This window comes from Lithobates pipiens, unplaced genomic scaffold (assembly GCF_037356315.1).
Source record: "Lithobates pipiens isolate NorthernLeopardFrog02 unplaced genomic scaffold, aLitPip1_a1.2 Scaffold_8, whole genome shotgun sequence".
In the NCBI taxonomy this organism is placed as follows: Eukaryota; Metazoa; Chordata; class Amphibia; order Anura; family Ranidae; genus Lithobates; species Lithobates pipiens.
The window spans coordinates 231,145,053-231,161,638 of NW_027507903.1; the positions used below are offsets into that span (position 1 = coordinate 231,145,053).

Consider the following 16,586-nt stretch of genomic DNA (forward strand, 5'->3'; position numbering starts at 1 on the left):
AGAAAAAAAATCTCTCTAGCAACACACACCAAACTGAGCACATGAGTAACTCCAAAGGCTCGGTACTGTCAGGAGAGTGATTGAGGACTGTAACAAAAGGGGAGGTCAGAGAAAACATATCAAACAGCCTTTTTACACAATGCAGAGGATTAACTCCTTAGGTTCCACAGTGAGTTTAACCACTTCCCGACCGGCGCACAATGATGTACGTCGGCAGAATGGCACGGACAGGCATATGGGCATACAGGTACATCCCTTTAAGAATGCTGCCGTGCCATCGATTGCGGGCTGCCGGCGGTGCGCATGCGTGCTGGTCGGGACCCCCGTGAGTACGGTTGCGGGTCCCGCGGGGGGTTGAGGACTGAATATTTCAATGAACATAGCAGCCACCAGCACACAGGACACTTTTCACTAATTGTATGCACTGTCCTGGTAATGATTTAAATAAAAAAAAAGTATCCCAAAACCTTATTTGCTTGCTAATTGTTGTTGTTATTAGAACTGTACAATTATAAGCAACACAAGCGGCAAAAAAGAACAAAAGAACTGAAACAGAGAAATAAAAATCTTAGCTGCAATGAAGGATGGCAGGGCTGTATATGCCTGATGTATTAAAAGATTTTTTTTTTCAAAAGCCTTGATTGAATGTTCATTAGGATGGGATTACTATCCTGCAACAAGATCACTTTGTCTCCTAAAAGTTTTTAAAGATGTCTTGTTACAATTTCTTTTTGGGTCAATAGCATCTAAAACTGGCAGAAAGTATAGATACATCATATACTCCTGATACCTTAACGATTTGCCTTATCTGTGTGAAACATTCTTTACCATACTTTATTTAAAAACATGTTATCCTAGATCTTTAGATTTAGAGAAAAATCACAAGGTGCACAAGTAATCACAATTGGTCCCTCCAACAATCACTGCTGCTTGTGTTTCTTATTGTCCTCCTACTTGTCATTCTTTGTCACTGCAATGTGAGATATTCCTATATATACACACAAGTAAAATGCTGCTGAAAATAGTTATTAGCATTTTAAACTTTAAAAGTTTACCAGTTTTTAAGTAACTGTTGCTTTTGAAATGGATGGAGTAGCACCTATACCTCTGTATCCTATATTACACTATGATTAATAATCTCAAAATGTGATTGCTAGTGTTTAAAGCAGATTTTATTGCAATTGTGCCTGAATGAAGTCAGTTTTTACTTACAAATTGGATAAAATAGTAATTGGCAGCCATTTGTGCTGAAACATAGGAGGACAGATTGAGATTAAAAGGCACTTGCACAATTTGCACTGACAGATGGGATGTGATTTCATTGTATGTTTTAAGAGGCTGAAAACAGCTCATCCAATCAGATGATGAGCTCTTGGGTATTGCCTGGTTAGAAAATTCTTATTTAATTAACTTTACAATGTGTATAATGCTTAATATTATTTATAACCTATGCTGCCCCGCAAAACAGATCTAAATAATCAAAATAACCTTTAAGTGGATTTGAAATTTTGTAGCATGTACTTCACTGTATATTTTTTTAAAGTATTTAAATTGTATTTTATAGTTGCAGTTTCTTTAGTGAAAATATTCCAGTGTAATCTACTGCATCCAGTGATTTGTTTGGCTGCTTTTTATATGACTTGTTATTCTTATGATTATATATTGGAAAATGCTAACCTTCAAAAGTCTATTACATACGTCAAGCAACTTTAGTCATATATACAGCTTCCTAGAACGGCAAACGATCCTTGTGCATCACCTGCCTAGAGTACACATGTAGATAGGGCAATATCTTATTAGGTCGGCCAGCAACAGGAAACAAAGTGGTAAACCACTAAAATCCTCATTGGAAGGCATTTTCAAATGGACTATACAACATAGATCTCTAGTCTTATTCATGCTATTCAGTCATCTGAACACCGACAATGTTTAAGGACCTCATAAGGTCATTTTTAAAGTTTAATCCTCACTTTTTTTTAAAATGAACTGCATACTTAAGGGTGGGGGCCAAATGACTCACCAAGAATGATGGTCAGGGGCAAATCTGACCTCAAATGACCCATAACCTCAAATGAATCACATCCTTTTTCCACAGAAACACAAATGTTTGCTTAGCACATCCATTGCAAAAGAATATTCCAACATGATAAAAAATATATTTGTGTGATAATGCATACAGATTGCCTATTATGCCTTTACACGCAGATTACAGTAACGTTTGACACAGTCACATTGTTTATTTTATCAGGCTAACTGTGGATTCCCTTACTCTGTTATATATAATTTGATAACAGCAACCCTGTTGCTATTCTTCACTTTATAAATAAAAGCATCTTCATAAAAGTGTACATTTACCGTTTAGGCTGTGAGCAGGGCTTAAGGGAAAAATGTTAATGTAAGGGGTATGTTCTGACAGCTTAGAAGTTTCCCCACACAGACTTGCTTTACAGTGGTACAGCATACATAAATAATGATAAAGTAACATCTGTGGTTTGATCAATAAAAAGCATGTCGTCATTTTAAGCTGATCTGATTTCAAATCCCTGAATAAAAGCTAACACCTTTGTGTTGGGGGTGCAATTAAAATGCAATTTAAAGGAGAACTTCAGTTGAGGTAAAATGTCCATAAGCATCTTCTGTACAGGGATGTATGCAACTATTGTTTGTGAGCTACATCGTTAGATACTACATTAAATGGAACTTCTTTTTGCATGGTCATGGTGCACTTAAAAAGCCATTTTCTATTTACTCTACGTATCTATGACTTGCAGTTTTTGTTTAATCAGAAGTTATGCTTTAATACGTATTCTGTACTCAATAGCCATTCAAACAACTGGGCTTATACAATTGTGCAAAGAGCAAAATGCATAGGGAAGCAAATTGGGCCAATTCATATTCATGCGTTTGGTGCAATAAAGTGCCAGAAATGATACATGCGCCTTTTTATGGTGTGTTAGATACCCTTTTTCAAATGAATAAGCTGCCTTAAGGCAAAGCATGTTAACGTGCAGCATAACACCTGATATGAGTAAAGGGGATTATAATCTGATAGCTTGCTATAGGCAACATCACTTTGTACATCATCAGATTTCATTGCGCAGCTTAAAGCCTAAGTATAGCTAAAATAAAAAAAAATAAACATCAGAACAAGGGACATAACTTACAGTCAGTAGGATTCATCCCTCGCCCCTCAACCCTCACCACTGTGATTCTCTGGTGCAGTGGGGGGTAATATAACTAATGGGCTGTCACAAGCTCTCATTAATAAAGCATGACTTTGGCTGCCTTTCCTTCCCAGCTCTGCTATTCATAGAAGCCATTCTACAGCTTGTATGAATGAAACAGAATCTAATAATGGAGGGGGCAGACTTATCAATCATTTGCCCATCTTCCCTTTTTAGTTCCTGTTTAATTCATTAACATTTATCAGAGAAGTTAAATCAGCACAAGATACACATTCTACTGACTATATATTATTCCCCTTGTGCTGATGTTTCTGTTACATACATAGTTACACAGTTGGTAAGGATGAGAAAAGACATCAGTCTATCCAATTCAACCTCTGTGGGTGTATGATTGTGTATGTGTTTCTGTATATACCATTTTCCATACTGTATCTCTGTAAGATGCCCATTGAAGAGTTTTTTGAACACTCTCTGCAGGCACCCCTAATTGCGGAAGGGAGTTCCACATCTTTATTGCTCTAACAGTAAAGAACCCCCCGCACAGTTTGTGAATAGCCAGGTGTAATTATCTGAGATTGAATATTTTTCCCCCTATGCTAGCATCACCATTTAGATATTTGTATATGGCAATCATATCTCCTCTTGTCTATTTTCCAGGGAGAATACATTCAATGTATGTAGGCGTTCCTTGTAACTGAGGTTCTCCAGTTATCTGTTAACAGTTAGCCTCTATCAGTTTTCTTTGTGCTCTCTCTAGTTCCAGCACATCCTTCCTGAGGACTGGAGACCAGAACTGGATGGCATACTCAAGATACAGTCGAACCAGAGTCTTACAAAGTGGTAGGGTTATTATCACTTGAGTAAATACCGTTTTTAATGCATGCTAATAGCCTGCTAGCTTTGCTTGCTGCAGCTTGGCATTGCATGCTATTGCTGTGCCTGTGATCTACTAGGACCCCCAGATCCTTTTCTACCATAGATTCCCCCAGAGGTTCTTACCGTAGCCTGTAACTTGCATTCATATTTATAGTTACATAGTACATTACTTTACATTTATCAATTGTAAACCTCATTTGCCATGTAGTTACCCACCCTTTATTTTATTAAGGTCTTCCTATGAGGTTGCTATATCCTGTTGTGGCATTATTACCCTAGTTAGCTTTGTATTGTCAGCATAACACCTGCATTTAGATATGGATTTACTTATTCATTATCCAACAGTTTTATAACACCCTCTGTGACTGTCCCCTCCAGTCTATAGCTCTTTAGCTAAAAAAGTATCATGGACAGTACTCAATTGTTGTTGTCAGCAAACACTAAGATTAAACTATTTATTCCAACCTTCATATCATGTATGTTCAAGTTACACAGACATGGTCCCAGGACAGAGCCTTGGGGTACCCAACTTACAACTTTTTTTCTTTTTCTTTTTTTTTTTTTTAGCTACACTTGGACTTTCATTGAAAAAGCTAATGTTGTGTATGCAGTATATTATTCAAAGTGAAAGCATGGCTTATTCAAGAGCAGAGCTTGGGATCATCTAGTGAATCTTGGAAACAGAGCTGATTCAAGCCTAATCTACTATGCATTTCCAGCAAGAACAGGCAAACTCAGCAATGCTAGTGAAGATTTCTACATTTGTACCTGGCAGCTGGCAGCTTGGGGAATAAACACACAGAACATTATTTTTAAAGATATAGATGCAATTTAATAAATAACAGGGGTATGTCCTATGACTATATTACTGAGTGGACTTCCTATGTAATGGTTAACGACTTAGGGAGTAACTGAAGGTTTATAACTGTTTTATTAACATATCACAAAAAGTTTTAATTACATTTGTAAGATGTTTTTCAACTGCAACTGTCAGTATAATGAAACTTTACAAAGTATATAGACTTCAGCTTACACTTCTTGTGTTGGTTAGCTTAAAAGAGGAAACTTCTAGGCTTATTTACAAAATCAAAGACACACATGCATACAATACAATTAGGGCCGGTTCACACAGCGAGGCGCGGCGAGGCGTCTCCGACTTGCCTCGCCGCGACCTGCGGGGACCTCAGCGGCGACTTGCAGAGGACTTCTGTATAGAAGTCAATGCAAGTCGCCCCCGAAGTCGCCCAGAAGTAGTACAGGAACCTTTTTTCTGAGTCGGAGCGACTCGAGTCGCTCCGTCTCAGAACGGTTCCATTGTACAGAACGGGGGCGACTTGCGGGAGCGAGGCGAGGCGAGCCGTGTCGCCTCGCCTCGCCTCGCTGTGTGAACCGGCCCTTAGTCATTTTGTTTTACTGTCCTGACCCCTATAATGTGACATAACATTGATTCTTTGATGACATTGTTATAGTTTCACATTATCATTGATTTTTGTATTTCTTTTATTTTACAATCCAGTCCATATAGAAACAAAGTTTAAATACCTTAAAGGTGAACTGTTCATTGAAAACAGGGTTGAGAGTCTTCCTGTGAACCTTAGTTTCAAATTTCTTCTTTTTATCTGGCAGAAGAAACAACTTCACATAAGGATCAGATGTACCCCCCATATCTAAAGCGGGCAGCTCAGCAGCTTGAATTATTCCAACCATCAGCTAAAAATAAATCAAAAAAGAAAGATCAGATTCAGTTATGTCATATATAGCAATGCACATAATATTATATATGATTTCAATTCAATGCTAAGAATACATTTGAAAATATTGCATCCCTTAACATTTGTGATATATACAGGATAAAAACTTAATTCCAGTTGTAATAGCTTCTCTACTTCAATATAAAAGAAAAAAATAATCAAACTCATCATACACCAGTGCTTCTCTTCGAATCCTTTTCATGGTCCAGTGCCAGTCCTCTTTAACCCACTTCTAGTGAGCCCAAGGCATCAAAGACATGTCCCAATGGGGGGGGGGGGGGCTGATCTTTAAGAAGCACTGAGCGAGTACTCTTCTCTGCAGCTCATCAATGAAAGACAGAAATGTAGGACTCCTGTGCATCAAGTGATCAGAACAAAAACATCAAATGAAAAGGTATGTATAAAGAAAAGAAAAATAAATGCTGGGGAGTGGTGCTTTGGGAGAGGTTTAGCGCAATTATAAAGCTGAATTTTAACTTAGATATCTACTAAAGTAACAACTATTTTTACAGTTAACGTTCTTTAAAAAAAATGTAACTTTAAAATATAACTAAAACCAAAAGTTTGGTTTTAGGTATGGATAGAGTAAAATCAGCATTGAAGTTCTCATGTCTTTTAAATGTTGTCTGTGTCATCAGAAGGGCCATTATACACCCAACAGCTGGAAAGGAAATGAGACAAAATTTCCACAGTGGAAACACAAAAAGCAGTGTAAACATTTTATTGCGGTCTGTATCATTGCTGGGGAGGTTCTTGTCCTCAGACTCCTCACCAAACATTTTGTTCTGTCTTTCACTAATCAAAAGTTCAGGTGCAGTTTGACTGGGACATAGACAGTTGTAGCTTTGCTACCCTATCTAAAATGATATAACGTTTGCCTGACGCTATGTTTTACCATTTAACAGTAGAATGAAGTATATTATGAATGAATTAAGTAGATTGAAGTATATATTGAATGCTACTAGTTTAGTCTTAGTACAACAGTTTGTTCATTCAATATTAATATGAAATTCTGTAATAACCTCCTATTTTTGATAACTGCCATGATACTGCAGGTTTATTCTACTGTATGTTTCAGAAGATCATTTAACATTGGAATATATACTGTACTGTACCCTATATTATTATGAACAGAAAGATTCATATAAAATTTAAATTCTTTGTAACTGTCCCTGAAAAGTGTTAAATAAAAATGAAAATTGGATGACTGATCAACTTGAAACATAAAAATATTATTAAATATACAGCAGCAGGCACATGTACATGCTGCTATCCTGCCTAGTACACGATTCACGCCAATCCAGCTCCTAAATTTAAAGCCCAATTCACACAGCCAGAACTGTTATGGCACATAAAAAATAAATGAACTGAACTCGTGGTGTGTAAGTTCAGTGTGGGTCAGATAGATGAATTCAGTTTCTGCCTCATGTGCCTTAGCAGGTACATTCTTGAAAGTTCAGCTCATAGAAAATTGTGTAAATCACTGCATATATATACATATATACATATATTATGCATAAAGTTACACATACAGTACATAAGATATGTTCAATGTATTGGAACACACAAATGTGAGATGAGCTTTCATAAGCCCCCTCCACCCTTCCTTTGCATGAACAGGCACACTTTGCCAAATGCAGAGCAGGATTTAGACATTTGTACAAGTGCTGTTCTTTCTTGCGTGTAATTATTCTAGAAAAAACAAATGCTAGCGTAAACAATAAGAGCCAGCATTTTGGTATTCTATATATGAAGGAGTACTTTTGAACTTTTCACAGCACAAACAAGGGAAGAAAAATACCATGTTATATTTACCGCTGCTCGGTTTGCAGCAGAACATGCGAACAGGCAAAAAATTTGTTGCAACAAGCGAATACCGTTAAAGTCTATGTGACAGGAATTTGAAAAACCAAAAGTGTTACTTTTAAAGGCTTATATGCAAGTTATTGCCATAAAAAGTGTTTGGGGACCCGGGTCCTGCCCCAGGGGACATGTATGAATGCAACAAAAAGTTTTAAAAATGGCAACTTTTTCAGTAGCAGTGAATGCTTAAAATGAAACGATAAAAATTAAATATACTTTTAACAACTTCCCGCTCGGCCTATAGCAGAATGACGGCTGGGTGGTGATTCAGTTATCCAGACTGGGTGTCATATGACGTCCAGCAGGATAACTGCCAGCGCACGCCTGTGGGGGCACGCAACACTGCGATCAGTGATGCGGTGTATCAAAACACCGATCTCGGCAAAGAGCCTCTGATGGAGGCTCTTTACCACGTGATCAGTCATATCCAATTATGGCTGATCATGATGTAAACAGGAAGAGCCATTTATCGAGTAGAGGAGGAGCCGATTGGTGGCTCTCCTGACAGGGGGGGTCTCTGCACTGAACCACCAGGGAAGTCCCCAACATGGGGATGGCCAAGTATGTCCCCCATGGAAACCAGGGAGGCCACAGTGTGCCCAATATATGCCAATCAGTGCCCAGAAATGGTGCCAGTCAATATCCATTATGAATGCCTGCCAGATCAGTGATGCCCAGTAGTGCCACTCATCAGTGTCCATCAGTGCTACCCATCAGTGTCCATCAGTGCCCATTCATGCCACCTATCAGTGCCACCCATAAGTACCCATCAGTGAAGCCTTTCAGTGCCCATCAGTGCTACCTATCAGTGCCCCCCAGTGTGGCCTATGAGTGCCCATCAGTGCTACATACCAGTGCCACATATAAGTGCCCATCAGTGTCCATCAGTGCCCATTCGTGTCACCTATCAGTGCCACCCATAAGTACCCATCAGTGCAGCCTTTCCATGCCCATCAGTGCTACCTATCAGTGCCCCCCAGTGTGGCCTATGAGTGCCCATCAGTGCTACATACCAGTGCCACCTATAAGTGCCCATCAGTGTCTATCAGTACCCATCAGTGCCACCTCATTGGTGCCACCTCATCAGTGCCCAAGTGCTCATCATTGAAGGAGAAAACTTACTTACAGTATTTACAGAATTTTATAACTGAAACAAAGAAAAATGTTTTTTCTATATTTTCTGTCTTTTTTTATTTGTTGCGTAAAAAATAAAAACCCCAGCAGTGAACAAATACCATCAAAAGAAAGCTCTATTTGTGGGAACAAAATTATAAAAAATTAGTTTGGGTACAGTGTAGCATGACTGCATAATTGTCATCAGTGACAGAGCTAACAGCTAAAAATGGCTTAGGCAGGAAAGGGATGAAAGTGGCTGGTATTGAAGTGGTTAAATATCATGCCGGGGGGGGGGGGGTGTCCTTAGTATGCCTGTAAAGTAATGCATCTTTCCCATGTTTATAACAGTACCACAGTAAAATGACATTTCGAAAGGAAAAAACTGCTCGCCGCTGTAATGTATTGTCGGATCCTGGCAATTTAGATAAAAAAATGGCGTGGATGTCACCCTCAAAATCCATACCAGGCCCTTCAAGTCTGCTATGGATATTAAGGGGAACCCTGCACCAAAATAAAAATAAAAAATTGCATGGGTTCCCCCAGGCACTATATACTCTGAACAGCAGTATATATACTGTATAGCCTGTCCTATATACTCTGCAGAAAATTGGGCCTTGGTGTTGGAGGTGCCAGAACACTGTAAGCCCTCACAGTTACTCTTATTGTGCGTATGAACGGGCCCTTCTGTAAAATATTATATCAACATTTTTAATTACATGCCCCTGTTAAACTGGGGCAGAAAAATTGTCCTTGGGTGGTGGTGGTGGTGCCCTAAACCAAAAATATTGTTGGTAGCATCATCAAGATTAAGGAGGAATAGGATAGTCAGCATAGGCAGTCTTCAAGGGATCCCACATCCATAGAAAATGTAATCAGTTACATCAGGATCAGGTGCTTGATAGCTGCTGATCCAAGACTGATTCATTTTTATGAATGTGATCCTATCAATGGAGTCTGTGGACAGGCACACTCTTTGATCCATTACAAACCCTCCAGCAGCACTGAATGTGCATTCTGAAAGCACGCTGGATGCAGGACAGGCCAGTAGCTCAATTGCATATTGAGCTAGTTCTGGCCACTGGTCTATCCTCAAGACCCAGTAACCCAGTGGATGCACTGTTGGAAAGGTCTCCAAGTCTGCACTGGCCCCTAGATATTATTGCACCATGTAATGCAGATGCTGGTAATGGTTGTTTGAACCAATCAGACCTTGGCACTGAGGACTGAAATATTGTTTGTAGTCAGAGTCTTCAAGCGGGAAATGCGATACTCCTAAGAACCAAGGCCTGAGGTGTGCCTTGGCCTAGCTGGTCAGTATGCCTGAGAAGAGGGCATACCCCGAATGTAAGAATAAGAACAAAATACTATGAGAATGTATGAAACTGGGGAACGGGTGGGTGGGAACTCAGAAACCCTAATGACACTGGCCCTGACAGAGGAGGAGGCTTAAATAGCCCTCTCAGGCTCCTCCTACAAATACAGGCTGGCCTGCGGCCAGCCTTCAACTTGTAGTCAGAGTCTTCAAGCGGGAAATGCGATACTCCTAAGAACCAAGGCCTGAGGTGTGCCTTGGCCTAGCTGGTCAGTATGCCTGAGAAGAGGGCAAAAAGACACAAAATTTAGGTGAAGAAGGGAAGGTAATGAACCATCAAGGATAAAGGTGTGCTCCCGGACGGCAGCAGTACGTATCCAGCAAGTAACCGGAAAGGGTTCGCAATGGCAAAACACACCGACTCCTGACTTGACGATGAGAAGGAAACCCCCTATTGAACCTGTGACACTACCCTAAACCCAACTGAACATCCCCTGAAAGATTGAATTGAGCCGGATGCCCGTGACACCCAGACCCGAGCATTAACTGCTTGTGAAATGAGAGGATACACGAGGGGAAAGGAACAAGGCCTGGCCCAAGGAAACCCCTGCAAAAGATGACGAACTACCCCAATGAACACCAATGAAATAGCCCAGAGACATACCCCCCCCCAAGAGGGTGAGTGGCAAAAAGACCACTAGCAGGAGTGCGAAAAGCTGGAAACCTGATGGATGTGATGGAGTAAGCGGATAAGGCCCATGCACCATGGCAATAATACTGTCAACCTGGAGAAATCAAACTGGACGCAGGACCCAGGTCCCAACGGATACGATCAGGTCATGCTACAGCCTGAACCCAACAGCTGGGACAGAAACCTGAACCAAGGAGGGCCAAACTCCCTCCTGGGGAAATGGTCCCCATGGCATAATAGACATACCCAAGCCCCCCCTACTTGGAACAAGCTGGGGATTGGAAAAGACGACTGGACTGATGTCCCTAAGTGGAACTCCAGGCAATAAGTTCAAACAAGATCAGAGCCAAGAGCGGAATCCAAAACCATTGCGACATCTGCCCAACCTAGCCCCCAAGGACTGTCACGGGGACGTGGCTTAACAAACGCCCTGAGAGAGACTATACATCCCTGGGCAGTAACCAGGGCCTCAACACAACAGGACATCAACTGAAGGAAAAAATTATTGACTGCTTCTGACCTAAGGGTGAGCCCAGTGGTGAAAAGACATCAGCACCAATCAACTAGCCCCCAACAACGGCCGGGCTGAAGGAAGTGATAGCAAGCATGGATGATATCGGTATGGATGCCAAGACGGCCCAACCTGACACACAAACTAGAGAAATGACAGACAACCAGACATGAGAACAACAATACCCGCTGCCTAACTTAAGAATGAAACATGAGCAGAAAAGTCAAGACCACTGTCCTTAAAAGAACCTGACGGACGGACCCCCCCCCCCCCCACCCAACATGTAAGTGGTAAGTAAGCCCGAGTAACCTGCAGTGCAGAGACAGGCAATTACCTGAAAACTCAGGCCTAGTGTACCCACAGGCCGTGGTGGGTAGTCGTATAGATGTGGTGAATGAACATGCAACGTATGACGTATGGTATACGGGCGAGAAGATTGAGGACAACAATCAATTAATAAACGAAAACCTCAGCCCGTATGGATCCATAGACGTGACAGATCCTGACGTGTGAGCCCTAGCTACCTGACCCAGGTACAAACATGACACAGACACGATGGAACATGATAATCAACAAGGACGAACGACTACCAGAGTATGCCATGAGTGAACAATGCCCCTCTGAGAAACTCTGAGACTGAATACCAAGTCTGAAATACCATGACAGGCATGCTGGCAGCAACACAAAGACAGAAACGCTGAGACAGAAAACGCTGAGACAGAAAACGCTGAGACAGAAAACGCTGAGACAGAAACACAACATGCCATGATGAAAAAACACCATGACAGAAAACGCTGAAACTAAACGCTGAAGCAGAAACGTAGTGACAGAAACAGAGGCAAAACGCAATGACAGCAACAACCAAAACTGAAACGCTGAGGCATAAATGAAATGCCAGAAATGCTATAACAGAAAAACTGCGACAGTGACGCAACAGCAGAATCCTGGCCAGAAATGCAAAGCCCGAAAACACGCTGAGACTGAATGCAAAGACAGAAATCCTGGTTCAGAACGCCATGACGGAAACCCTGGTTCAGAACGCCATGACGGAAATCCTGGTTCAGAACGCCATGATGGAAATCCTGGATCAGAAATGCCATGACAGAAATCCTGGTTCAGAACGCCATGAAAGAAATCCTGGTCCAGAACGCCACCGCAGTCCAGGGGCAGCATGCTATGACAGCAGTCCAGGGTCAGAACGCTATGACAGCAGTCCAGGGGCAGAACGCTATGACAGCAGTCCTGGGGCAGAAAGCTACGACAGCAGTCCTGGGGCAGAAAGCTACGACAGACAAACCGGGGCAGAAACGCTATGCCAGACATGCTGGACAGAAACGCTATGACTGAAAAACTGGACAGACCGCTATGACAGTAATGCTGCACAGCACGCCGTGACAATAATGCTGCACCGCACTCCGTGATGGAAATGCAGCACAGAACGTAGTGACGGAAATGCAGCACAGAACGTAGTGACGGAAATGCTGCACAGAACGCTGTGACGGAAAAGCCGCACAGAACGCTGTGACGGAAAAGCCGCACAGAACGCTGTGACAGAAAAGCCGCACAGAAACGTTGTGATGGAAATGCAGGACAGAACACTTGAGACAGCAACGCTGAGACAGAACGCTGCGACAGAAATGCTGGACAGAAACGCAGAGACAGAAATTCTAGACTGAGCGCTGTGACAGAAATGTCACGTGGAGCTCAGGCGGGGGGGGGACACGCCACGTGGAGCTCAGGCGGGTGGGGAGACCCGCCGCGTGGAGCTCAGGCGGGTGGGGAGGCCCGCCGCGTGGAGCTCAGGCGGGTGGGGAGACCCGCCACGTGGAGCTCAGGCGGGTGGGGGGAGGAAACCCACCATATGGAGCATAGGGGGGGTGCCCACCAGGTGGAGCTCAGGAGGGGGGGGGGACCAACCACGAGGAGCTCAGGAGGGGGGAAGAGACCCACCATGTGGAGCTCAGGAGGGGACCCAATGAAATGTATTGAAAATGCAGCAAGAACACATTAATAACGCACCTGTGTAACCGTTTTGATGCTTTGCGTCGCATGACCTATCAAAACACCCGCCATAAACTGAAGAGGGAGCAGAGGCAGGGTTGTGCCCCATTCTGTGTGTCTTATGGACACACAGGACGGGGCTTGGGAGCACACACACACACACACACACACACACACACAAACACACACGTGGACACGAGTCCAGAGATACAAGTATTTCATTCATTCATATACCTTACTGCACGCCAATGCAAATGCCAGCAACATGTGTACTGCAGTGTGTACACATTTTGAATAACACACCAACGTCAGCACACAGATGTGCATCCTTGGTGCATTACAGCCCACTGAAAATGAATGGGCTTCTTATTGCAATAACACATATTGTAAAAATTGGATCAGTGCGTTGCCAGATTTAGTCCTCCTCACTATAGAAGTGTGCAGCTTCTTACAACCTTTGTACCTCACCCATATGGCGCTCTCAGTGTCACCTCACTTATCTACACTCTTGACCCTGCATATGTGAGGGGGGGAGGGGGAGCCGGCGCGGCCGAATACCTTCCCCTCCCCCCCGCCAGGAGAATCGGTGGTTACCCTGTATATGTGAGGGGGGAGGGGAAGCCGGCGCAGCCGATCACCTCCCCCTCCCCCCCACGAGCAGAAACGGCGGGCGCTCCATACCCGCGAGGGGAGAAGGGGAGCCGGCGGCAGCCGACTACCTCCACTACCCCTCACCAGGAGAATCGGCGGCCGCCCCGCGGATCACCCCCTCCCCCGCCGCCCCATGAACAAGGGGAGAGAGGATCTAGCGGCTCAACACAAGGGATGGTATCAAAGAGAAAAAATGACATGATTGAAATAACCTACATACATATCTGCAGCCGGACGAAAACGCCTAAAGCGAGGGGAATCGGCGGGTACCCTGCGCAAGTAGGGGGGGGGAGGGGGAGCCGGCGCGGCCGATTACCTCCCCCCCGCTAGGAGAATCGCAGGGCACCCTGCGTCCGATTACCTCCCCCTCTATGAGGAGAAACGGCAGGTGCTCCATTCCTGCGAGAGGGGGAGCCGGCGGCGGCCGACTATCTCCACCTCCCCTCACCAGGAGAATCGGCGGGCGGAGCCAGCCAACCCCCCTCTCCCCCTATCGAGACCCACCAGGCGTGCGGCTCCCTGTGGGAACGATGCATGGAGAGCGGAGCTGGCGGGCGATCCCCAGGCGGGTGGCTCCCTCGTGGAGCTAAATGCAAGGGGAGTAGGCGAACAAACCCCCCCCGAATGTGAGGCGGAACATCAAAGGAAGGACGCCCCCCCTCTCCCCCCAGCATGAGCACCAGGAGAAGGGGGCGGGTATCACGCCAGCCAGCTAGAGCCGTGATGGTGAAGGGGGGAAGTAGATGGATGGACTGTCGGGATAAGCAACTGCCGACGGCCGCCACCCCCCTCCCTGCTGGAACACGTGGAGGAAAAGGGGGGTGACGGCAGGGTGGCCTCCACCAGCCAGTGGACCCAGGGATGATGATGATGGGGAGGGAGGGCCGACCGCCGCTCTGAAAAAACGTGCTTCCACTCAGAAACCCTAACCACACTGGCCCTGACAGAGGAGAAGCCTTAAATAGCCCTCTCAGGCTCCTCCTACAACTTAAAGGCATTGGTCAACCTGCCACCTTCACTGCTCTTCCTCTGACTGTATGAAGCCTCAGCAACATATTGTCCAGCACCAGGAAATTATAACCTCCCAGGGTTTGGAAATGCATTGCACAAACCTTTCTTCAAGGCCTCCTGAAGATGTTTCATCCTCTGCTCCCTCTGTGAAGGAAGGATGAGTTCTGCAACCTTACCCTTGTAACTAGGGATGAGCCGAACACCCCCCTGTTCGGTTCGCACCAGAACCTGCGAACAGACCTAAACTTCGTGTGAACTTTAGAACCCTATTAAAGTCTATGGGACTCGAACGTTCACAATCTAAAGTGTTAATTTTAAAGGGTAATATGCAGGTTACTGTCCTAAAAAGTGTTTGGGGACCCGGGTCCTGCCCCAGGGGACATGGATCAATGCAAAAAAAAAGTTTTAAAAACTGCAGTTTTTTCAGGAGCAGTGATTTTAATAATGATTAAAGTGAAACAATAAAAGTGCAATATTCCTTTAAATTTCGTAGCTGGGGGGTATCTATAGTATGCCTGTGAAGGGGCGCATGTTTCTGCTGCTTAGAACTGTCCCTGCACAAAGTGTCATTTGTGCAGGAAAAGAAGTATTTTAAAATCACTTGCGGCTTTTATCGGGTCCCGTAATACAGAGAACACTCAATGAGTGTTCTCTGCATTAGCCGACAATTCATTCATTCATTGATAAAAAAAAAAAAAAAAAAAAAGCGTGGGGGTTCCCCTAAATTCAATTACCAGGCCCTTCAGGTCTGACATGGATATTAAGGGGAACCCTGTGTCAAATTTAAAAAATATTGACGTGGGGGTCCCCCTAAATATCCATAACCAGACCCTTCAGGTCTGATATGGATATTAAGGGGAACCCCGCATCAAATTAAAAAAAAATTGACGTGGGGGTCCCCCTAAAAATCCATACCAGACCCTTTATCCGAGCACGCAACCTGGCAGGCCGCAGGAAAAGAGGGGGGACGAGAGAGCGGCCCCCCCTCCCTCCTGAACCGTACCAGGCCACATACCCTCAACATTGGGAGGATGCTTTGGGGGTCTGTGACCCCTCAAAGCACCTTGTCCCCATGTTGATGAAGACAAGGGCCTCATCCTCACAACCCTGGCCGTTGGTTGTGAGGGTCTGCGGGCGGGGGGCTTATCAGAATCTGGAAGCCCCCTTTAACAAGGGGACCCCCAGATCCCGCCCCCCCCCCCTGTTTGAAATGGTAAGGGGGTACAAAAGTACCCCTACCATTTCACAAAGAAAGTGTCAAAATGGTTAAATAAGACAAACACACTTTTGAAAAATTCCTTTATTAAAAATAAAAAAAATAAAAAAAAATTCCAGCGGTGCTAATCCACTCTTGCTATCCAGCGACGGGTCTCCGGGGTCCAGCGATGGATGATCATATCCAGCGACGGGGGATCTCTCAGTCCAGCGCTGTCCATACATCCTTCTTCTGTCTCCACTGCGGAGACACTGCAGAAAGCCCAGCGCTGACGTTTCTTATATTAGGAGGGCGGGGCATCATCGGGAGCATCCTCCCAATGTTGAGGGTATGTGGCCTGGTACGGTTTTTTTTATCAATAAATGAATGAATTGTCGGCTAATGCAGAGAACACTCATTGAG

General features: G+C 44.1%; 1 protein-coding gene across 6 annotated transcripts in view; it reads right to left on the bottom strand.

Annotated features, from left to right (window-relative positions):
- The window catches only part of SYT1 (synaptotagmin 1), an 834,437-nt gene that overhangs the window by 177,783 nt on the left and 640,068 nt on the right, over positions 1 to 16,586 (bottom strand). For all 6 annotated transcript variants that reach the window (XM_077473911.1, XM_077473912.1, XM_077473913.1 and 3 more), the window contains one exon: positions 5,604 to 5,771. In XM_077473911.1, the coding sequence (XP_077330037.1) occupies positions 5,604 to 5,771 (168 nt within the window). The remainder of the gene's footprint in view (positions 1 to 5,603; positions 5,772 to 16,586) is intronic.